Source organism: Malania oleifera, chromosome 3 (genome assembly GCF_029873635.1).
Source record: "Malania oleifera isolate guangnan ecotype guangnan chromosome 3, ASM2987363v1, whole genome shotgun sequence".
In the NCBI taxonomy this organism is placed as follows: domain Eukaryota; kingdom Viridiplantae; phylum Streptophyta; class Magnoliopsida; order Santalales; family Ximeniaceae; genus Malania; species Malania oleifera.
In genome coordinates, this window is record NC_080419.1 from 26,487,302 (window position 1) to 26,512,287 (window position 24,986).

Sequence of the window (24,986 nt, forward strand, 5' to 3'; positions counted from 1 at the left end):
GAATAAAATTTTAAATGAGGAGTAAATTAATATTGTTGTATCTTTGGGAGTTCAAATTTTAAGTTTTTAAAACTAGTATTAAAAGTTGTCCAAATTCATATGAATTCAAAGCAAGTTCAAAACTCATACTCATACTCTCAACACGATATTTTATTATTATTTTTTCACACGTTTCTATTCATTTCTTTCAAGATTATCCTCAATTGTTAAAAATTACTTACAATTACCAAACACTATTTTGCAACTAATTCATTCTTCAATCTCTTTAAAAAATTAAAAGTATTAAACTATTCTTAAATTTAAATTCTTAAATATCTTCGACGAGGACTAATTTTGATCATTAGTGGCAGAGATTTTCCTCAATGAGAGAAAAAAAGAAGCAAATTTTATTTTCCTACACAAATAATTAAAAAGTATATATATATATATATATATATATATATATACATTCACATTTAAGACTAGTAATAATTACTTTAAATGAAATTACTTATAAAAAAGTTTAGATTTTATGTTTGTTATCTTTGAAAATGAGGGCAAATGAGTATTTTTAGTAGGAGCATTTCCTTGATATATCTAGAAAAAACTCTTCATCTTAACAATTTTGGTGAGACACTTAATGTATATGTAGGTGGACGATGCGTTTCATGAGTAGTAAAATTAAAAAAAATAATTTTTCTAAGTAAAAGTAATTGCTGTTTTGTCTTAACTTCTAGGGCAATGTTTCAATCAATTAATATTAATCAAAATTTTAATTTTTTTTTTGGGCTTGGCCATTTGCATTAAATAATCTATCAAATTTCAATACGAAGAAAAATGTATTAATAAAAATGGAAAAGGGCGGGCTTAAGGATTTGCCCCATGTGTTGAATTTTGCGGACCATCCGGAAGTCCCCATGCTAAAAGCCAACCCAAAGTTTGCTTCTCTTCCAGAGGAGACGTTAAGAAAATCCGCGACCAACAACCTCCGTCTCCCTTTCTCGCGCTCTCTCTCCGATCTCGAAACGAACTGAATTGTTTGTGTGTTGATTCGTGACTCGCGTGGATCGGAGTGCAGAGAAGGAGGTCTGTGATTTGCGTGCGCAATAGAATGGCATCGGAAGACTTAATGGCGGGGGGTGGACCCCGGTACTTTCAAATGCAATCGGAGCCGTCGCCGGGGATGACGTCCTCCTTCTTCTCTTTCCGTCAGAGCCCGCCGGAGTCGTCTCGAATCTTCGACGAACTGCCTAAGTCCACCATCGTGTCTGTGTCCCGGCCCGACGCCGCAGATATCAGCCCCCTGCTCCTCTCCTACACGATTGAGTTTCAATACAAACAGGTCCCACTGCTCCTCTCTCTCTGTCTCTTTTTTGCAAAAACAATTTGCGTCGGATAGGAGCTTCATTTCGGAATGCGATATCTATGTTCCGTATTTAGTTGGATTCTATTTTCAAGAATTTAATTAAAATTCACCTGAAAAATTGGTTGTATGGTTGTACTAGGTCTAGGTGTTTATGCAGTTAGTTTTAAGAACTGGATTAAAATTTATCTGAAAGATTGGTTGTGTAATTGTTTCTATTTCCTGAACAATTGAAAAATCTGAGATTGGAATTTACAATTATTAAATTCTAATATTCTTTAAGCGAACAGAGGATGCCTGGATAAGGTAAGCGAACATAGATGTCTGGAAAATGGAATTGGTTCTGGAATTGAAAGTGTAAGAGGACGTTTGGTATCACTACAACAAATTATGAAAATGAAAACTATATATAAAAAAAAGAACCAGAAACTAAAAACAGAAAGCTAACAACCCGCTTGGTTATTCAACTCATTCCTAAAATTAAAACAGGTTGCCACAGTGGGTGGAAATCAGTAAACCTAGGAACAATTAAAACCAATAATTTTTTATCAGTGAATAATATCCTATCAAAGGGCATGAAGGGGATGCCACCCAAGTACAACAGAAAATGAAAAGATCACCACCACACTGCAGGGTGCTAGAAAAAACAAGATTTACAAGAGGATCATTCAAAAACAGTCCACGTGTGCGTGCCAGCTCGTAACAGTAGCAATACACTGATCTGTTCTAGTCTGTAAGGGCATAGCCGCTCCTACAAAGGCTTTCCTATTTCTTTCTTTCCAAAAACACACCAAAAGATGGCAAGGGGACGAGGGTTAAAACTTTCCTCCTCTTTTAGTGGATTGGTATGCTTTCAAGCTCATAACTCCTCTCATGCATAGCAGGCAGTGGGGCACTGCTGTCTGGTCAAGGAAAAGGCCATGCTTCAAAAGTTCCTGGTCCAGGGGCAGTGCAAGGGGGTGTGGTAAAAGGATTTGACATTATCCATGCATAAAAAACATCTGTTGACCAGGGAATATAGTTAAAAACCAATAAATGAAGCTAAAAACTAGTAACACAGGCAAGGCATTTTCGCTATTTTTTTTTCACTCTACTCCAAAGAAAACAGAAAACAAAAAGAATATGAGCTTCTTATATGATTATTTTTTTTCCTTTAGGGTGGGGGTTGGGTTCAGTTTTGGCAGTGGCAATACAAACAAACCTGTTTTGTGATTCAAAATTGTCAATTGAGGATATTGTAAGATGCACTAAAGGGTGTGGCAGAAATTGTACAGAAAACACACTGAAGTGGTAGAGGTAGCATAAGAAGCTTTTATATGGTTTAAAGGGCATGTAGTGATGTTATGGATGCGAAGGCGAATGCTTTGATGGAACTTATAATAAGTTAATTGACAAGAGGGCAAGGTAATGCATACTGAAATGTAGAATGCATAGTAATTGCAACTTAATATCAAGACACATTTTGACCTCTTATTTTTGCTTTGATTGGAAAAACTTTTCCAGAAGTTGTAATCAACTATTTTGTGGTGGAATTTATTATAGTTTTAAATGTTGAGTCATTGTTGACGCAATTGTTGTGTTGTTGTAGTCTAGGAACTTGTAGCAGGTTGGTTGTCCCTTCTCTTTGTTGGAAACGCAATTGCACTTTTTTTCATTGGTCCATAACTAATTTGGTGCTTTTATTTTCTAGTTCAAGTGGTGCTTACAGAAGAAAGCTTCACAAGTATTCTATTTACACTTTGCATTGAAGAAGCGTGTATTTATTGAGGAAATTCAGGAGAAGCAGGAGCAGGTATGTCTTAGAGATGTTATTTGTTTAATTTTAGATTTGAATTTTTCACTTGTGCCTTGTTTAACCTTGTAAGCTTATGGAAGTTCTAATCTTAGTCTCTGTTCTTTAGTAACATGATCATTTTTGTTTGATTGGGACTGAAAATGTGGTCTTGACATATAATTATTTTTTCATTGAACCTTTATTTATCACAGGTTAAAGAATGGCTACAGAGCCTAGGAATTGGAGATCAGACAGCAGTTGTCCAAGATGATGATGAACCTGATGAAGAAACTGGTTTGTTACATCAAGATGAGAGTGTTAAAAGCAGGTGATGAGTGATATCACCATCCTCTCTCTCTCTCTCTCTCTCTCTCTCTCTGTTTTTTGAAGATGAATGTTAAAAACGAAACATGTCCTTTTCTGCTATAATTGTTATGATTCTTACAGGTGGGTTTTTTGTTCAGAGACGTTCCATCTAGTGCAGCTCTGCCAATCATTAAGCCAGCTTTGGGAAGGCAACAATCAATTTCAGACAGAGCTAAGTCAGCAATGCAAGGGTATTTGAATCACTTTCTGGGGAACATGGATATTGTGAACTCCCGAGAGGTATGCCTCAAGCCTTTTGTCTCCTTGTCCTGCTTCTTCCTCCTCTTGGAAAACAGGCAATGCCACAAAGCTTCAATTATTTACTGTTTTTCTCCTAGCTACGTTCATGTCATATGCATTCATTGATGGTTGTATGCAAGTTGATGTTTACTTTGGACTTCTAAATATTGTTATGTTATATTTTTTTTTCTGTGCAATAATTTGTTCCAACATGGTCATTTTGTACCCCTGCAAAAAACGTGGTGCTTACACTGCCTACCCAATCCATGCATGTGTGTTGCATCATGCTCTTCCACAGTTGTTGCATCACTGATGACCCACTTTGTGACGTGCTTCCAACATTTGATGCATAACATGGCTGAACTCTTTGTACAAGGCATTGCTGTTCCATGTATTCTGTTCTGATTTTTCTTCTGTTGAAAAATACAGAAGGGATGGACTGAAACTTGGTAACTAGTGCTTTTAATGCATAAGCTGATGGCAAGAATACTGTTTAAAGTGCTTTTGAGAGGCTGTGTTACATGTTGGGTTAGGACGGTGTTAAAAAAATGATAACTTCTCATCCTTCAGTAGTTGTATGAGAAGAAGAAGCCTATTAAAATTTATTGGGGACAATACACTGGCTAAATAATGTTTTTTAAAAGCTTTTTAAAAAAAAATAAAAATATTTAACTAAAATTTTGTCATAAAGGGTTTCATTTCTCTACTTCTCATGTGCTTATGTTTGTTTCTGTTGGCATCCTAATATTGATGCTTCAGCGAACTTTAGGACAGTAACTTAACCTGCAAATACTAGTTCATCTTTTATATGAAAGAGGGAACTTCCAATTAATTGGTGGTTCGTGTTGGTTAGATAGTTTTTTCTTTTGCTTTGATGTTACTGCAAACTATGTAATGTTCGTTGTAACTTATATTTGCTTTAACGGTTTAACCGAAAACTTACAATAAATAAACTGGAATGAGTTGTTCTGTAGTTGCAAAATGTCATCTATTGGCTTTTAGTTGTTATCACCCTTCTTGATTTATTTTTTCCATCTTGCATATGCTTCTCAGTTGTTAATATCTTATCAGTTATTATCTTGTGCATGTGCCTTCATTACTATAACCATTTCTCCATACTATATTTTGTGATGAGCATTTTAACGCCTTAGGTTTGCAAGTTTTTGGAGGTTTCTAAGCTATCATTCTCACCAGAGTATGGGCCTAAGCTGAAAGAAGATTATGTTATGGTGAAGCATCTGCCAAAACTCCCAAAGGCTGATGGTTCTAGAAACTGCTGTGGATGTTCTTGGTTTGATTGTTGTAATGACAACTGGCAGAAGGTGCTGAAGTTTTATCCCTGAAAAATTGATTATATACTCTTGATTGTGCTCAGTTAGACTGAATGTACTTGTGCATGTGCTTGCATTGGATGTGTGAATTTGTGTGTTGATGGGGGTTGCACCCATCTTGAGCTGCTTGGGCTTTCATTTATATTTACACATGGTTAACATCAATAAATGATCATAGTGGATAATGAATCGTCCTTTTAAAATTATTTGCTTTCAAAGTCTTTTGCCACTGGATTTTTCTCACTTGAAATGTTATATGGAGAGTGTCGATTTGGATGCAATTAAAATTGCTTTAGTTCATGTTGATTTTATTCACGAGACTAAAATTGATCTTTTTGATTGAGTAGAAATGCTGGCTAGCGGACTAGCTCTTAATTCATCATGCCCTATGAAGCAGCAATACGTCACTTGAGTGGCATGGTGGTGTGTTGGACACTGTGTTTAGCATGGGCAAACCTCCAACATGCATTAGTTCTTGTCAAAATGAAAAATAGATTCTAGCCGTCAACATGCACTCCAATTGACACGGATATATCATTGACATTGCTGTGTGTCACGGGCCAAATATTTCACACCTTTGTGAATGGACCGTGCGGCACTAGCTAAACCCCTCTTGTTTAATTAGCCAGCTTAGCGTTTACCGCAATTCACCAACAAAACACTTTCATTGTCATTCAAGCAGATATAAGCGGAAGCAATAAGCAACTTCTGAAAGCAATGACACTTAAACAGTAAATATTGAAGCAACGTAATTCATTATCAACACCTCTGTTAACATTATGTGTCTAGTGAGGGAGACAATAAATACATTGACAATAGCTAGTGAGTTTTACAAGTTGTTGAAAACTCACCCTCCCTTAAAGAGCTTTCTATGCTATTCTCACTCACCGAGACATCAATATGACTGGGGAGTCATACTCCCCTTTTTAGCTGAGGGGTAAACTATCTCTAAAAAATAACCCTGCACTAGTATTTACATGATGGAAACCCATTCCAAACGCATGAGACAAGCGGTCATAGGCAAGTATAATGTGTTGAACAAGTTCGGCTCGTGATGCTCACCCACTTATGCGGTTGATGTCCTCGTAGACCTTGGTGCTAGTTACACTTCAACTTTGTCCACTAACGGTTGCATATTTATGCAAAAATCTAGCTAATTTCTTCGTCGCCAAGGCCTTTTCACTTCACTAAGAACTCCCAGTCCTGTCGTTTATTCCTTGAGGATGTGAACTCTCTGTTTGCAAGGATGTCTTCAACTTTTCGTCTATCGGGTTGCACTGTTTTGCATTATGCTCTGGTTAACTGACTTTTGCTTGGATCTTTGATGTCGGCGTTGAACGGCTTGACGCAGCTGACATGAAACATAGAATGCACTTTCGTCCAAGTCGAAGGGTCATTTCTGTAATAGGCCTTCTCGTCTCCGTAGTGACTTGATCTGTTTAGGATTGAGCTTAACAAGTACCAAGTCACCTACGTTGAAGTGCTGCAGTCTTCTCCCCTAATTTGTCCACTTCTTCATCCACTTAGAAGCTTTGTCCAGGTAGGCTCGGGCAATTTTTGCATTCTCTCTCCATTTTTTTTGTGATGCTCTCGGACTCTTTTCTCTGTACACAGTCCACTGTTTGAGGTGACAACGATTGCTGGCCTGTAACAAGTGCAAAAGGGTTCTTGTTGGTTGTTGAGCTCTTTTGGGCATTGAAACAGAACTGAGCCACATCAAGAAGTTGCACCGAATTCTTTTGGTTGGCATTGACAAAATGATGCAAGTACTCTTCTAGTAGCCCGTTGAATCTCTTTGTATGTCCGTCTGTTTGCGGATGGTAGCTCAAAGAGATGTCAAGATGTGAACCGAGGATTTTGAAAAATCTGTCCAAAACTTGTCGTTGAATCTTGAGTCTTGGTCATTGACAATATCTTGGGGAACACCCCAATACTTTACAATATTCTTAGAGAATAGTTGTGTCGTCTCCTCTGCCCGAACAATACTTTGGTGCAGGTATAAACGTACCGTACTTTGAAAATTTGTCTATAACCAAAGGTATTGACCCTGCATCTCCCACTCTAGGTAGGTTGGTGATGAAGTCCAGTGAAATACTTACCCACGCTCTGGAAGTAGCTCTGCAATCTTCTTCCGCTCCACCTTGTCTTGTTGGCATGTAAGACAAGTCTGGGTATAATCAACCGCATCATCACGCATGTGCAGCCAATAATACCTCTGCTTCAGTATGCAAAAGTGCGTTGTCATCTTGGATGTTTGGCTCACATGATATCGTGACAATCCTTCAACAGTGTCTTCCTCATACCACAAACTCGTGGCACAAAGAGACAGCTACCAAGGGTCATCAGCAATCCGTCTTTCATCCAGAATTGATGTGCTTTCCCCTATTCGGTTAGCTTCATGATGTTTTGCGCAACTGGATCTTTCGCTAAATTTTTTATGCGCCCCCACATCGTCGTGGTAACAGTACTCACAGTCAAGTGTGTTACCATTTGCAATGTCGCTAGCTTGGCCTTCCTACTCAGTGCGTCGGCAACTTGGTTCAGGTGCCCCGCCTTGTGCTCAAATGAGAAAACTAAATCTACCAAGAATTCTTGCCACTGGCCTTGCTTGGGTGTCAACTTTGGTTGTGTGAAGAAGTGGCTAACACTCGAGTTATTCATTTTCACCACAAACCTTGACCCAAGTAAGTAATGTCGCCACATGTGGAGACAATGTATCACCGCTAGCATCTCCTTCTCCTGAGCTGTGTACTTCCGTTCCACTTTACTAAGCTTACGACTCTTATATGCTACAGGATGTCCCTCTTGTAACAAAACTCCTCCAAGGGCATAGTCCGATGCATCTGTTTGCACCTCGAAGGGTTTCATGATGTCCGGAAGAGCAAATACTGGATCTCGCATCATGGCATCCTTCAAGTCATCAAAGGCTCCCTGGCACTTCTTTGTCCAGCTCCATCCCTAACCCTTCTTCAGTAGTTCTGTCAATGGAGCAGCTCTCCTCGAGTAACCCTCTATGAATTTCCTATAATAGTTGGCAAGACCAAGAAAGGAACGCGGCTCTTTCACTGTCGTTGGGATCTTTTATTCTTGAATCGCTCTCACCTTCTCCATATCCATTTTGATATGACCTTGCTCAAGCACATGATCAAGGAATTTGATGCTCCGCTGAGTGAAAGAGTACCTCTCTTTCTTAACAAATGAACTATTCTCCTTTAACTTGTTGAACACCTTCTGTAAATGTTCTTTATGTTCCTCCAAAGTGGAACTGTAAACAACAATATCATCCAAGTACACTACGACAAACTTGTCAAGGTACTCACGAAATACTTGGTTCATCAGGGTACAAAATGTCGCAAGTGCATTTGTCAACTCGAATGGCATCGCCAAGAATTCATATGCCCCATACCGCGTCACACAAGTTGTCTTCGGCTCATTCCCATCAGAAGTTCTTATATGATAGTAGCCTGACCTCAAGTCGAGTTTAGTGAAGTACTTGGCATGACTCAGTTGATCAAGCAGATCGGCAATTAATGGAGTAGGATACTTGTTGTGCACTGTCACCTTGTTGAGCGTGTGGTAGTCTACACACATCCGCTTGCTCCCATCATGTTTCCTCTGAAACAACACTGGTGCTCTGAACGGTGCTTTGGAAGGGTGAATATATCTCGCTTCCAACAAATCATCAAGTTGTTTTCTCAACTTTGCTAGCTCTGGAGGTGCCATTCGATAGGGTCCTTTAATAGGCAGGTGGTTTCACTCCTGGCAACAACTCGATTTCGTGCTCCACACCTCGTCGTGGAGGCAAGTTGTGAGGCAGCTTATCTGACATCGCCTCCTTGTACTCATCCAACACAGCTTGGATGGTCATAGGCACCAACTCTTGGCCTACTTCTTCCTCTACCACCACCATGGCGAGATACATCTGTTCACCACTTCTCAATCCTTTCTTGAGTTGCATGGCTGGAAGGAACTTCTTATTGTCTCCTTTCTTTGCAACGACTTGCACCATGCAAGGGTGATCTTCCATCAGACATAGGGAACCAGCAAAAGGCATCGAAACTGCCTTAGTCTCCCTTAGAAATTCCATTTCCAAAATGACTTGGAAGTCATCCAATGACATCGCTATGAAATTCGCATGACCTGTCCACTACCCAAGCTTCATAGTCACTTGCTTGGCTACTCCCAAAGTAGGTTGGGCTACAGAATTCACTGCTTTCATGCATCCTGAATCCTTCTCCAAGGATAAGTTAAGTCTCCCTGCTTCTGACTGTGAAACAAAAGAATCGGTAGCCCTGGCATCCACCATAGCGCAAGTACTTTTCCCTTTGATCCTCAAGTCCCCAAACATCAATCCTTTTGCTTGTGTAACTTTCAGTGCTTTCTTTTGCTTTTCCAATGCATTCACCAGTCGCATTGCACCCATCCTAGGGGTATCCTCCTCTTCCCCATCACTTTCCACTGCTCGCTCCACAATGGAAGTTTGTAAGGCATTGAGTGATGCCTTATGAGGGCACTTAACAACTCTATGAAGGTCTTGACACAAGTAGCATGAAAATCTACCCTTTCCAGTGGGTGTGTTGAGCTCTCGAGACGATGAAGCTTCTTTTGAAGTTGATGCCTTATAGTCGGCTTCCCCACTTTTGGGTTTGCCCTTCTTGAAATACTTTCCGCTGTTCTCACCTACGTCACTCTCTTTGGACGAAGCAGTATTATTACCAGTGTAGTTAGTCAAGCGTTCCGCGGTAGCTTGTGCAGAAAATAAGTCTTGAACTCTTTGCCTATGAAGTTTTGTCCTTGCCCACAGTTTCAACCCCTTAAGAAAATAGAACAACTTGTCCTTTTCCGACATGTATATGATATTAAACTTCAAAGCAAAAAATTGTTTCACGTATTCCTTGATTGACCTAGTATGCTTGAGGTCTCTTAGCTTCTTCCTAGCATTGTACACAACATTGTTAGGGAAGAATTGAGTTTTGAGCTCTCTCTTCAAGTTTGTTCAACAATCCACTACACAACTTCCATTTTCAATTTCACTGTACTTAGTATGCCACCACAATTTGGCATCACCAACCAAGTACATAGTTGCAATATCCACTTTCACTTGTTTTGAGTCCATCCTCAAAGCATGAAAGTATTGCTCCGTATCAAACAAAAAGTTCTCAAATTCCTTGGCATCACGGGCACCCCCATACATCCTAGGTTCTTGTACCTTGGTCTTGCTAAACCCCGTAGTAGAGTTTCCCATAGAAAGAACTATCACATTTATCTTTGCAGTCAGATCAACTATCTAAGCTTGCAAGGTCTCCACAGTGTGGTGAAAGTCCTCTGACATTTCCACCATCGAACTTTGTTGGTGCTTTTTTGATCCCTCCAATTCATCAACATGTTCTGTCAGTCGGACCATCTCTACGGCCACATTGTTGGCTGCCATCGCAGCCTGTGCTTCTAGCACATTAATTCTCTGGGCATTAGTCGGCATGTTCATTTACCAAAGCTTCACCAATCCCACAACGAAGACAACCGAATTCACTTAGCAACTAACCAGGCTTTGATATCAGGTCTCATGGGCCGAATATTTCACACCTTTGTGAATGGACCGTGTGGCGCTAGCTAAAGCCCTCTTGTTTAACTAGCTAGTAGCGTTTACCACAATTCACCAAAAAAAACATTTTCATTGTCATTTAAGCAGATATAAGAGAAAGCAATAAGCAACTTATGAAAGCAATGGCACTTAGGCAGTAAACATTGAAGCAATATAATTCATTATCAACACCTCTGTTAACATTATGTGTCTAGCGAGGGAGGCAAGTAGGCTAAACACATTGACAATAGCTAGTGAGTTTTACAAGTTGATGAACACTCACCCTCGCCTAAAGAGCTTTTTATGCTATTCTCACTTTGGCACGAGGAGACATCAATATGACCAAGGAGTCATACTCCCCTTTTTAGCCTAGGGAAAAACTATCTCTAAAAAATAACCCTGCACTAGTATTTACATGATGAAAGCCCATCCCAAACGCACAAGACAAGCAGTCATAGGCAAGCATAATGCCCTGAACAAGCTCGGCTCGTGACGCTCTGGTACGAATTTGAAATAGATGGGGCAACTTCACAAAATGTTTAAATGACAGAGTCCTTATATATATATATGTATGTATGTATAAATAATATTAGATGGAGGAGGGCTTCTTTAGGAAGCTACTCCCTTCTCCATGAAACCATAACAAATGGCATCTCCACTCTCCTGGAAGACTTTCTGCATGAAGCTCGCACTTCTCATTTAGGAAGGATGTGACTTCAAAGTTGATATTGTGCTTGCACTTCTATAGTTTTTAAGCTTTGAAAGAGTTTATTTTACTTTTATTGCTCACATTGCATTGCTAACCTATTTTCACATTTAGCTGATATGCTATTAGTTATATTTCTCAATCATTTATATAATTATGTAATATTTTTAATATGTGTATATGCAGTGTCGTTCATGCTTGTTTGGGTTTTGCTATGTTGCAATCTTTTGTTCAGCACTATCGCACGTCTGTTTCCATGCTTCTTAGATCATGTCCCTTTTTGTGCATTAGCATGGAATTCACCCATGAGGTACAAATGTCATATATACAAAGGAAATAGGAAACTAATGGTCATAGGATCCATGTCCTATGGATGGTGAAAACTTAAAGCAGATACTGCTTTCCTTTTAACAGCTTCATGAGTTGGACTCATTAAATGTGTGGTACTACTTTGGATGCCTCCTGGTATTGTGCACGTTTAAATGCCTTTTTGATTGAGTAGACCCTGCCAAAGGCACAAATTTTTTAGAACTGACTTCAGGTGGGACTGCAAGATGGATGGCATGGCACTCATTTGCTACTCCTTTCTTATTCCTGTTTAATTGTTTACTATAAACAGTTCTATTATAATCTTTTACTTGAACATGTGCAGGTGTGGGCTGTATTGAAACCTGGATTCTTGGCCTTTCTGGAAGATCCTTTTGACACAAAGCCGCTAGACTTAATTGTTTTTGATGTTCTACCCGCCTCAGATGGGAATGGGGAAGGCCGAGTGTCATTAGCAAAAGAAATAAAGGAGCGGAACCCTTTGCGTCATGCATTTATCGTGAGCAGCCTAAGAGACTTTTATCTTGTGCAAATTTTTTTATGTCTTGATTACAGTGGGAAGGCTTCCATTTAGGGTCACATTCTTGTATACCTATTAAAGCTTTCTATCCAGTATTTGGTATGTTGTCCATTTAGTTTAGTATTTCTTTGGTATTTCTTTGCAAGTAATTGATAAAGCTTGCATATAAATATTTGTTTGACCTGTCCTAACTCAATATATAGGCATTTATATGAAGTCGAAATTGAAAATATACTCGGGTGTTGCTGGTTTATGCTTGGAAGTCTAAAAATTAGGTTTTGTTTTGTCAAAAGGGTCCTCAAGGGAGTCAAGCTATCCAAAACATCAAATTAAGTGCTTTGCAAGGAAAAGCAGTTCATAATTCTCCTGGTTTCTCTGTTTCAGCATTTGTTTGTTAAGGAATATTATGACTAATCAAGTTTGAAAGCAACTCATATGTAAATTTAAGAATGAATTTTTAATTCTCTTTCTTGCATCAATTGAAAATTTTTAGGATTCCATTTGTTGAACCACATCTGTTATAATACATCTTTAAGAGTTAAGAGTTTGTATGATCACACGGAATAAAATTTAGCTTTTCAAATTTTTTTAATGGATTGGAAGATGGTATTATATATTGGCAACAATATCCCAAGAAACTCCCTAACCAAAAAATGTTGAACATTGAAAGGTGGCTTGTGGGAACAGGAGCATCAAGTTAAGAACTAGAAGTAATGCTAAAGTTAGAGACTGGGTTGCTGCTATTAATGATGCTGGACTTAGGCCTCCTGAGGGCTGGTGCCATCGCCACCGCTTTGGTTCTTTTGCACCTCCAAGGGGTTTGACTGATGATGGTAGTCAGGCTCAATGGTTTGTAGATGGTCGAGCAGCATTTGATGCCATTGCTTCATCAATTGAGGAAGCAAAATCTGAGGTCTATTCCTTTCAGTTCAAGTGTTTGTTTGCATTGATCATTGCAATGTAATATTAATATATTATTAATTTAAGACAATGGTTGGGTGACTCAAAGTTCTGTGCAGATATTTATTTGTGGTTGGTGGGTGTGCCCAGAACTGTATCTGCGGCGTCCTTTCCATTCCCATGCTTCTTCTCGGCTCGATGCTTTGCTGGAAGCAAAAGCTAAGCAAGGGGTTCAGGTAACCAGGCTTCTATACCTGGTTTTATTTTTAATTTTTAATTGTGTCCTGTGGATGAGCCATATTTTAATTATTGGTTCTTTGAAATTTATTTTCATCTTATGGTCCAGTTAAGGAGGTTTTGATTGTGGTGATTGTCTGTGAATCATTTCCATCTGATTTGAAGATCTATACTCTTGATTTTTAGCTTAAATCTTTCTTATCTTCAGATGTATTACTCTCGTGATTCATGATGGATACTATGGAAGCTCATGTAGTAAACACCTTTCTGAAATTTTGATTAGATTGCAGATAACTTAATCTTTTGCTGTCATGTCCGAGTGGTTTTCCCCTTGCCATCTTTCTAATTTTGATTTATTTAAAGTGTTGCAGGGAAACTGTATCTGAATTCTGTAAGCTCATTTAACTTTGTATAGGATAATAAGGGTGTTTCATAAATATAAACAATATGGTAGCATTTTGTTCACAGTTGGAATCGAAATTGGAATTGGTATCGGAATTCACTGGAATCAGAAACGGAATGATAGATTCCTCTCTCATGTTTGGTTCAACATAGAATCAGAATCGAAATTGTATTATACTATTTGGTATATATAAACGCAGGAATCGGAAATGATTCCAGTTTATCAACTATGTCATTATAGTATAAAAAATTTATTTAATTAATTTAATATGAAATAATAATATTATAAATATATAATTATTATGTAATATTTTTTTCTTAAGCTATACAATAAATAATTTTTTTTCAATAAAATCATTTTGATAATCATGTACTTGATTATACTTTGTGTACTATATTTTATCATATTATTATTATTATTATTATTATTATTATTATTATACTATTTTAATATGTAATTTATTAAATGTAAATAAAAATGTCATATTTTATGACATTATAACATAATTGTTTAATTAAAATAATAAGATAATAAAACAACTATCATAACATTATATTTTATTACATAGTAGTATTTTTTTTTAATATTATATCATTATTAAAATTTATTATTATATTAATGATATTAATAATTAATATTTTATCTTATTTTAAGGTTATGCATAATAATATAATTAATAAATAATCATACCATCATTATATCATAGTATTTTATAATTTAATACTACTCTATTACTTTTTATGTGTTATAATATTGTTATAAATAATATAAATATTAAGAATAATGGGAAAATATTTTATATTAAAAATATTATTGCATGTTTATATTTAATGATGTCATAATATTAATATTATTTTTTAGCTTTATGTAATATTTATTATATTACATCTAGTATTATATTAGTATTATTTTTTATATTTATGTTGTATATATTTTATTATATTATATAATATTACATTATAGTATATATGTGTCAACGTCTATTTAATATTTGAGAGTATTATTTTTTTATATTATATTGTTATTAAATTTGTATAGTATTATTTTTTATACTATATCCTTATTAAATTTTTTATTTTTATATATTTATAGTCGATGATAATAATAAATATTTTATTTTATTTTATGTTGAAGATTATAAATAATAATATAATAAATCAATAATCTTACACAAGTATATTATAATATTTTAACATTTAATATTGTTCTATTAATTTTTATATGCTAGAATATTATTATATATAATAAAAATATTAATAGTGATGGTTTAATGTGTATATATATATATATATATATATTAAAATATATAATAATATTTTAAAAATTAATAATGATATCATAATATTAATATTATTTTTAAAATTTATGTAGTATTTATATTATATAATATGAATTATCATATTATAATAAATATTGTGTTTCCAGGAATCAGGATTTGACTCCAGAATAAGAGTTAGGAATTAAAATGTAGGCAAAAGGAGGTATCCCATTCTTGCATGGAATGGGAATCGGAATTAGATTACCATAAGGCAAACGTTTGGAATGGGAATCAACCATTTCGCTTCCAATTCCTAGAGTAGATTCCCAATTACCAAACACCACCCAAGTTGGTAATGATCAAGAACATGAATCCTTATTAAATCTGCAAAAAAATGGAAAAAAAAAGAAGATGACGAATGGCTCTAAAACGGAGGAGCTTCCTGATATTACATAAGAACATAATATGAAGATATTGTAATTTAAAAGATCGCCCTCTATCTTGATCTAGAAAGAGGATTATTTTTTAAATTTTCTTCCATTTTTATGGCAAGGAATATAAGGGCTACAACAATGTAGGTGTATGTTTGACACAACCTTCCTTTTGTCTAACCTGGTTCATTTACAAATTTGTAGTCTTCATGGTGTATTCCTATATATGTTGCTTTCGTCTGGATAAAGTTTAACTGTCTCCAAATGGGGAGACTAGGACAACACATTGCCATGAAATCTTAGGGCCTATTTACTTGTGGGAAACAATTCTTTTCCAAAGAATTACTAAAATGACACTTGTTTTCCAGTTTTCTAAAATTTGTATAGGAAACTTAGAAAACATCTTTCTATTGTTTTCCATATAAATGTTGTAAAACTAGAAAGCAAGGTGGCATTTTTGCAATCCTTTGAAAAATTAAAATGGGAAACAAAAACTGTTTTCCACAATTAGACAGGCCCTAGTAGAAAACAGTTTTCATTTTCCATTTTATGTTTCCTAAAGAATTACAAAAATGCCACACCATTTTCTAATTTTTGAACCTTCTCATAGAGAACTTGGAAAACATCTTTTTATTATTGTTGTCCAAGTTTTCCATAAATGTTGTAAAACTGGAAAACAAGGAAGCATTTTTTTTTTCAAATTTAGAAATGAAAAATGAAAATTGTTTTTCATGACAAACAGGCTCTAGGGTTCCTTACCTTGGTACAAAAATCATCTTAACTTGTGTTCATTTTTGTGAAATGCAAAGTTCTTGTTACCTCCACCACCCAAACCTGTGGAAACAATAACAAGCTTTTGTTGATAAAGTAGGCTTTGCATTTTATCTGTGATGCTTGGAGTTGCCCAGTGTGAGCTTAAAGCGTAGGCTATGAAAAACAAAAAAAATCTTCTGTTGAGAAAGTAAATTGTGCATGTTATCTGTTAGAGACTAGGCTATGATGTATTTGACTTTTGTAGATTTGTTAGAAGATGATTTGACAGTGCTTTTGTATGTTGCTCTTGGTGGAGGGCCACCTATGGAGAAGTTTGGGCACTTATACTGTAGCTGCAGATTAAGAAATTGAGATTTGTAATTTTAATATGGAGAATCTTAATAGTTTAGGATACTCTAGTTAATTTGGGATTATATTGGGTATCTTAAAGGTCCATTTGGTATTGTTGCTGTTTTTTGTTTCTGTTTCTCCTCAGTGAAGAAACAGATTATAAAACGCGTTTGTTTATGTTGTCATTCTATTGCCGATTTTCTGCTGTTTGCCAAAAAACTGAAAAGCAGATTTTGTAGTTTTCAGTTGTTATGGCAACCTTTTGTCAGAAATTTCAATACCTAGAAATAGTATTTTTTTATTAAATTATTCATTTTATACACTTTTAAATTGAAATAAAAAATAATTGATCATATGAATTTAAATATAATTAAAATAAAAATATAATAAATTGGAAAAAATAATAATGAAGCCAAAAAATTATAATAAATTTATTTTTATTATAGTAATTTTTTTAATGTTTATTGTTTGTAATTTTATTATTTTAATCATAGTTTTATAACATTATTTGATTTAAAGATGAAAATGAGCATTGTCTAGTTAAGTTTTTAATTTATATTAGTTTTATAAATGTTAACCAAATAGGTTGCTGGTTTCTAGTTTTTAGTTTTTATATCTGGTTTTTGGTTTCGTTTCTCTAATTTTTGACAGTGATACCAAATTACACCTTATTTTCTTAGATATTATTTTGCAAATATATCTTTTAGTTCAGGTGTTGGATGCTTAATTATTGTCTATTTGACTCTGTCTATCATCTTCAGCAGTGTAGTTGCGAATTGAAATCCGCCCTCCTCCCCAACACCCATGTTTTAAATATAGTTTCGCATGTTTTATGATTCAACTCAAATTGCACATTGAACATACACTACACACATACACAATATTTAAACATTTTTTTTTTTTGTAAATATATGTTTTACTTTTATTGTGGGATGTTAATTGTTGTCTATGTGACTCTGTTTTATGTTCAGCAGTGTAGCTGTGAACTGATATCCACCGTCCTCCCCCATGCCTCCTCTTCCCCCTATGCCCCTGTGTTTTAAATAAACATATCTTTTTCACATGTTTTATGACTGAACTCAAATTGCAGACTGAACATACATTATCTGCATACACAATAATTAAACATCCAAGGGTTAAAAACATATATTTGCAAAACAACCTCTAAGAAATTAAGATAGCCTAAATACAACAACAACAATAACAACAACAAAACCAAGCCTCAAGTCCCACTAGGTGGGATCGGCTACATGAATCATTTTTCGCCAATTTATGCGATCATGGATAATTCTTTTGACAAATTTAAGGCTATTAAATCCTTACTCACTATCTCATTCCAAGTTATTTAAGTCTACCCCTACCCTTTCTATTGTCTCTCACAATAACTAACTCACTCTTCCTCATTGGTGCACTATGTGGCCTATGTTGCAAGTGCCCAAATTGTTTGAGTTGTCCCTCACTTATCTAATCTTCTACAAGAGCTACCCTTAACTTACCGCGAATACGTTCATTTCTTAATTTATCTTTTCAATGTTATACCATTTATCCATCTAAGCATTCTCATCTCGACAACTTTTACTTTTTGGATATGTTGTTTTTAGTTGCCCAACATTATGATTCATATAGCATAATTGCTCTTATAGGCGTCCTATAAAACTTCCCTTTTACTTTTAAGGATATTCTACGTTCACAAAGTATGCTTGAAGCACTTATCCATTTTACCCAACCTGCATTAACTCTATGCGTTACATCCTTTTCAATTTCTCCTTTAGCTTGCATAACAGATGCATAGTATCAAAATCTACTAGTGCTATTTATTTCTTCATCATCAAGTTTAACTTTGTCTCTAATATACATCCTACTATTATTGAAATTACATTTCATATATTTTGTTTTATTTTTACTTATCCTAAAGCCTCTAGATTCTAAAGCTTCTCACTATAGTTCTACCCCTAGTTTCATCAAACAATACAATATTATCTGCAAATAGCATACATCATGGAATCTCATTTGGATACTCCTAGTCAGTTGGTCTATCACTAAAGCAAAAAGATAAGGGTTCAAAGCAGATCTTTGATGTACATCTATTGTGATTGGAAATTCTCTAGTCTTATTACTCCATTGCACGTATCCTTAATGACATCAGTATATGTACTACATACACCTTTTTTTTTTAAGCCCACCATAGAACTTCCCTTGGTAACCCTATCATATGCTTTCTCTAAGTCAATAAATACCATATGAAAGTCACTCTTCTTTTCCCTAAACTTTTCCATTAATCTTCTTAAAAGGCATGTAGCTTTTGTAGTAGATCTTACAAGCATAAAACCAAATTGATTTTCTAAGACCTTCGTTTCTTGCCTTAGTCTTTTTTTAACTACCCTTTCCCACAGTTTCATCATATGACTCATAAATTTAATTCCATTGATAGTTGTTACAATTTTGAATATCTCCTTTATTTTTTTTATATAGGTATTAAAATGCTTTTCCTCTATTCATCTTGCATTTTCTTTATTTTTATAATTGTGTTAAATAAATTAGTTAACCATATTCCGTTATCACCTAAGCATTTCTAACTTCAATTAGGATGTTATTCAGTCTTATAGATTTTCCATTTTTCATCTTTTTTAGTGCAAACGTAACTTTATTAATTCTAATCTTGCGAATAATTCTCATATTTTTAATCTTTTCCTCATTTTTCAATTCTAAGTTTAAGCCTTCTATTTGGTTTACATTAAATAAGATATGCTCTTCAATATCATGGAAAACCTTAGCATGCTAAAGTAACTTCGCCATCATTCTTTTATGTCTTCTTCCTTAACCAATACAACATCATCCACTTTTGATACATTTTACATTATCTAAGTCCTTACTCTTTCTTTCTCTAGCTCTAGTAAGTTTAAATATATCTCTTTCCCCTTCTTTTGTATCTAACCTATCATATAAATTATTAAATGATCTACATTTAACTTCACTAACGGCCTTTTTTGCATCTTTTCTCGCGTCTTTCTTCTTTTCAAAGTTATCCATGTTTCTACATTTTTGCCATGTTTTATACCAAATTCTCTATCTTTACAGCTTTTTGGACATGTTGATCCCACCACCAACTTCCTTTGCTATTCGAGAATCTTCCTCTTGATTCACCTAAAATCTATTTTGCGATTTTTTTAATAAAGCTAACTATCCTACTCCAAATAGTATTTGTATCTACTATCTATACCATCCTCTACAGTAAAATCACTTTCTTTGATCATTTTATCTTTAAACTTTATTATATTTTCTCCTTTTAGGTTCCACCACCTAGTTCTCTTATAGTGGTTTATTTTATCCTTTCTCTTCCATTTTTTTTTATACATATATCTAATGTTAAAACTCTATGTTGTGTGGTTAAGCTTTCACTTGGGATAACTTTACAATTCTTACATGATAAACGATCTACCCTCCTAGTTAAGAAAAAAATCTATTTGATTTTTATTTTATCTAGTTTTAAAGGTTATTAATTGTTTTTCTCTCTTCTAAAAGCAAGTATTCATTTTAATAAAATCATATGTCATAGCGAAGTCTAAGATCATATCCCCAGACTCATTTTTGTCTCCATATCCATATCCTCCATGTATCCAGTCATAACCTTTATTATTCATTCCAACGTGTCTATTCAAATTTGCTCCTATGAATATTTTCTCAGTCCATGGTATGCCTTGTATAATAACTATCCATATCTTCTCAAAATTGTCTCTTAATATTTTCTACGAAGCCTACTTGAGAAGCATAAGCGCTAATGATATTTATTATCTCTTGGCCTAAGATTATCTTGATTTTTATAATTTTACCCTCTACTCTATTTACATCTGTTGCGCTATATTATAAGTTTTTTTCTACCATAATTCGTACTCCATTCTTATGTTTTTCTTTTCCAATGTACCGAAGTTTAAATCCTGATTTATTAATTTCTCTAGCTTTCTCACCCACTCAAGGCAAATTATATTAATTTTCTGCCCACAATTCCCATTTTTTTACTCGCAAGTGTTCCTATATTCCCAGTTGCTAATCTAATCTATGTCTCCTGAACTAACTTTTTACCTGCCCACATCTAGAATGATGTGGGAACCCTTGCATGTTTGACACCATACTCAGGCGTCGACATGGCGCGTCGCTTCGGGGCGACGACTTAGCCCACTCTTGCCCACTTTTCACTACACCCAGGTGGTATAAGTGCAACGTGTTGCTCGTAGGGATAGCTGCAACGAATATTCGATAAGGATTCATATCATAGTGATCTTAAAAATTTTACATTGGCTATTAGCTACCTAACACAACCCTCCTCCTTTATGCAGGCTTGGGATCAGCTGTGTGTAAAAAAATTAGGATATTAAGTGCATCGTAGGCGGAATTTGAGATAGCCTAAATAATCTTAAGTTAAAAAAAAAATTGTAAAGGCTTGTTTGGTTAAGGATTCAAAAACAAATTTTTGTATTGTTGTTTTTGAAAATGAAAACAAGGGATTTTGTCATGTATTTCTAATTCTCAAAAACGTGTTTGGTTAGCTGTTTTTGAAATTGTTCCTGAAAATGAAGATAGTGGAATTATGTTTGGTTAAGGTTGATCCAAGGGGAAATTTAATAAAATAATACGAATAATTATCATTATTACTATTATCAGTAAAAAGATTGGTATACCCCACATCTGGTGTTTCCATTGCATTCAAAAAAATGTATCATAAAACATGGGAAACTCTGACACCTTAAAATCATTTCTTGAAAACTTGTATTTTTAACCAAATGCGAATTTTGTGCATTTTTTGTATCCTGCGTTTTCGAATACAAAAAACTGTATTTGAAACCTTAACCAAATGGGCCTAAACTATCTAGATTCCCAAATTAAAAATACAAATCCTCCTTTCGAAATCTATGGCCACAAGTGCCCAAATTTCTCCATAGTCAATCCTCCATCACTTGGTTGTCTAATGATTCTAATCTAATTGAAAATGATTCTACGAAAAAAGAAGGTGAATAATGGATGTGAGGTATGCAATACTCATTAGCTAGCATATGCATCCATGGTGATTGAACTACATCAAGAAAATACAACAAAGATTATGTCCAATGATTAAAATCTTTGTTGTAACTCGGTTATATGTAGTTCCAAGTCTTTTGCTATATCATATCTCCTTGTTTTGGCCCATTTTATTATGGCCTTCCTCTCCTGACTTTTAGGGCTTCAACTTAAACTAAATCACCCTTACCTGTGTAGATGTTGGTCTTCCTTGTGCACCACCAAATTGATACATCCATTTCTTATTCTAAATCATTTTGAGTTGCCATTCGATCCTAGATTCCTCATTCAATCATCTGGCTTCAAATGCCAATAAGAATGACAAATGCTTTTCTAGGGAGCCCTAGAAAAAATGCTCAAAAAATTTCCAAGATCAAGTTTCATCAAAACAAATGGAGCCTATAGAGTTTTCTTTTATTTCATTCATTTTTTTAACATATTTTATTTTAAAAAGTAACTGTTTTTGGATTGCTAATTTTGTGTCTTTCCTCCCCATCTGTCATGAGGCTAGATTGACACCCTTTTTGGTGAATCCTATGCGGCACTAGGTCAAGCAATTCCATTCCCTTGGTCCCTCCAACTGACAAGATGATCCCTCCTACTATCACCGACTCAGACCAGAAAAAAATTCCTCATCATTTTCCCTAACTTATAGGCTACTTGCAATGGAATACCAAACAGAGACGAGTAATACTGAAGGATTAGAAGCTCAAACCAAAGTAACCTGACCCCCAGCGTAAAATAAGCACCCAATCCCTTGACCTATAATTTTAACGTGTATGTTTCTGGTGATTGTTTGAACTTTCTTGTCAACGTTGATGTTTGTGTGACACTGTGACTGTGACTGTGACTGTGACAAGTGTAGAATTTGTGTCACAGGAATCATAGCAGTCTCTTATGGGCTATGCCTTCATGATGGCCTTTTGTGCATATATGATTGTAGTATTGAATGTTAACCTCTTTTCAAAGCCTAAGTATATTGGTGCCATATATTTGTAAATTGCCACTACTATCTTGCATCTTGCTTTAGTTTGGACCTTACTTCATATTCTTGGATCAGATTTGTTGAACAAATTCATTGCTGTCCTTTTTTCTTGCTTTTAATCCAGATACCTATTTTAGATTGTTTATATGTTTTTTGTTTCTATTTTGAATCATCTTTCATTTGTTTTAAGTCAAATTATGCTCTGACTGCAGATTTACATTCTTCTTTACAAAGAGGTTGCCCTTGCTTTGAAAATCAATAGTGTATATAGCAAGAGAAAGCTTCTTAGCATCCATGAGAATGTGAGAGTGTTGCGTTATCCCGACCATTTCTCTAGTGGTGTTTATCTGTGGTATGAAATCTACTTGCAAGAATCCTCTTACAGTTCTTAGAGATCTTGGAGTTATTTATTAATTTTTGATGATGCCACAATGGACTTTTGCAGCTTCTCACATTCATTTCTTGCTTTCATCTAGGTCCCACCATGAAAAACTTGTCATCGTGGATTACCAGATTTGCTTTATTGGAGGACTGGATCTGTGCTTTGGTCGTTATGATACCTTGGAACACAAGGTAGGTGATCATCCACCTATAATATGGCCTGGGAAGGACTATTATAATGCAAGGTGAGCTTTTTCTCTTTTCAGTTCACCAACTCCTGTTCAGACTTCAGAATGTTCAGTGGACAACTGTCGGAAGATAGAAAATGAAAGAAACACTGTTTACCCTTGCAATCTATTAATAGTGATTTGTAAATTGAAAAACCTGATCACAGCAATAGGTCCCCCTCTCTATTTATACATTATAATGACCATCATACCCTTATGAACTCATGCTTATGGATAGAACTGTAACACAGCAGTAATTATATATAACTGAACCAGTAATGAGTAACATTGCTCCTCAAGCTGGAGCTCCTTGGCTACAAATAAATTTAACCCAAGCATTGCTCAGGGCTTTAGTGAATAAATTGGAAAGTTGGATTTCAGTGTAATGTGCTTCTGCAAAAGTTTCTTTTAAACAAAGTGATAATCAACTTCAATGTGTTTCATTTGCCCATGAAAGACTGGGTTGGGGGCAATTTGAATGGCAACTTGATTATCACACACCAACTCCATAGGCCAAGAATGTGGAAAACCAAGTTGTTCTAACATGTACATGTCACATAGTTTGGGTCATGGCCCAATATTTTGACTTGGCACTTGACCTTACTTTTTTGGGGTACCAAGTTAACGTACTCAACTGTGGATCTTTTGTCGGAAGGTGACTAATGTAGGACGAGAAGCGAGTATTTGGATGTATCATTGTGACCCAATTTGGAAGCCTGTGTCAAATAATAGGGTCAATGGATTATTGGGTCCTCAACAGCTCAACCCAAATGTGTTTAGTTAATTATTTGACTATTATGCGTGTTTAGCTTGCTTGCAGTAGGATTATGTGTTTTGAGGCTTGTTTGTAATATTTGTGTATTTTAGGGGTGTGTTTGCAATTTCATGTAGTTTTATGGGTATATGCATGTAATTTATTATGTTATTGGCTTTCCTATAAATGGTATGTGCAAGCAAGCAATGTAGGAGGTGGTTATTGTTGAACTTGAATTGAGCATTAACGTGTAATCTTTCCCCCCATGCGTATCTCCTTCACCCTCTCTTTCTTCCTTCTTCTTCTTTTCCCCTTCCATTCTTTCTTTAATTTCTTCTAATTTCTCGTTGGTAGCAAATCCTTGATGCTGTTCTGCATCATGCGGTATCAGAGCCCAAAATCAATCAATCCCCCAATTTATACTCTCGTTCTCTCTTCTTCATCTTCATCATCTTCCTCTCTTCTCCATCGCAGATTTTCCTTTTGAAATTGCTCCTATGTTCTGTAACCTTTCTCTCTCTCTCTCTCACACACACACACACACACGCTCCCTGCTTTGTTTCTGATTTGAACTTTCTCTTCGCTGTTCTCTCTCTCTCTCCTCTATTCTGGTCTGCTTTATATTTTGCCTGCAGCATCCCTTATTCTTCTCCCTTCTTCTTTCTTCTTCTTCTCTCTTTCTCACACTTAATTCTCTCTCTCTCTCTCTCTCTCTCTCTCTCTCTCCATCTGTTTCTACTCCTCTTCTCTCTATTCCTCTTATCTGCTCATATCAGCCCTGTAATTTTCCCTTTGCGGCCAACAAGATTTGGAAAAAACAAAGAAGAGGTCTTCAAAATTACAGTTGTGCCCCTCTGATTCATCCTAACTTCCAAAAGGCCCCCCCTCAAAATTTCATCACCTTCCTACCTGCTGTGTGGCCTCACGTGCCACTTTAAACATTCCCCATCTCACTCCTCTTAAATCCCCAGTTTTTTGTGCTTTTCTTATCACTTCACCACCTCCATTGCAATCACCACTCGCTGATCTACCTTCTTAAGAAGTTTCATTGCTGGAAACTTGTTGCT

The 24,986-nt window shown here is 35.5% G+C and overlaps 1 protein-coding gene across 3 annotated transcripts in view; it reads left to right on the forward strand.

Moving 5' to 3' along the window:
• The first annotated feature begins 879 nt into the window (after positions 1–879).
• The window catches only part of LOC131150747 (phospholipase D zeta 1), a 69,442-nt gene continuing 45,335 nt past the window's right edge, over positions 880–24,986 (forward strand). For 2 of the 3 annotated variants that reach the window (XM_058101671.1, XM_058101673.1), the window contains exons 1-10: positions 880–1,321; positions 3,033–3,134; positions 3,329–3,444; positions 3,581–3,722; positions 4,874–5,044; positions 11,993–12,166; positions 12,858–13,100; positions 13,207–13,323; positions 22,770–22,909; positions 23,034–23,183. In XM_058101671.1, the coding sequence (XP_057957654.1) occupies positions 1,091–1,321; positions 3,033–3,134; positions 3,329–3,444; positions 3,581–3,722; positions 4,874–5,044; positions 11,993–12,166; positions 12,858–13,100; positions 13,207–13,323; positions 22,770–22,909; positions 23,034–23,183 (1,586 nt within the window). In that variant the 5' untranslated portion in view covers positions 880–1,090. The remainder of the gene's footprint in view (positions 1,322–3,032; positions 3,135–3,328; positions 3,445–3,580; positions 3,723–4,873; positions 5,045–11,992; positions 12,167–12,857; positions 13,101–13,206; positions 13,324–22,769; positions 22,910–23,033; positions 23,184–24,986) is intronic. The other variant, XM_058101672.1, reaches the window with a different exon arrangement.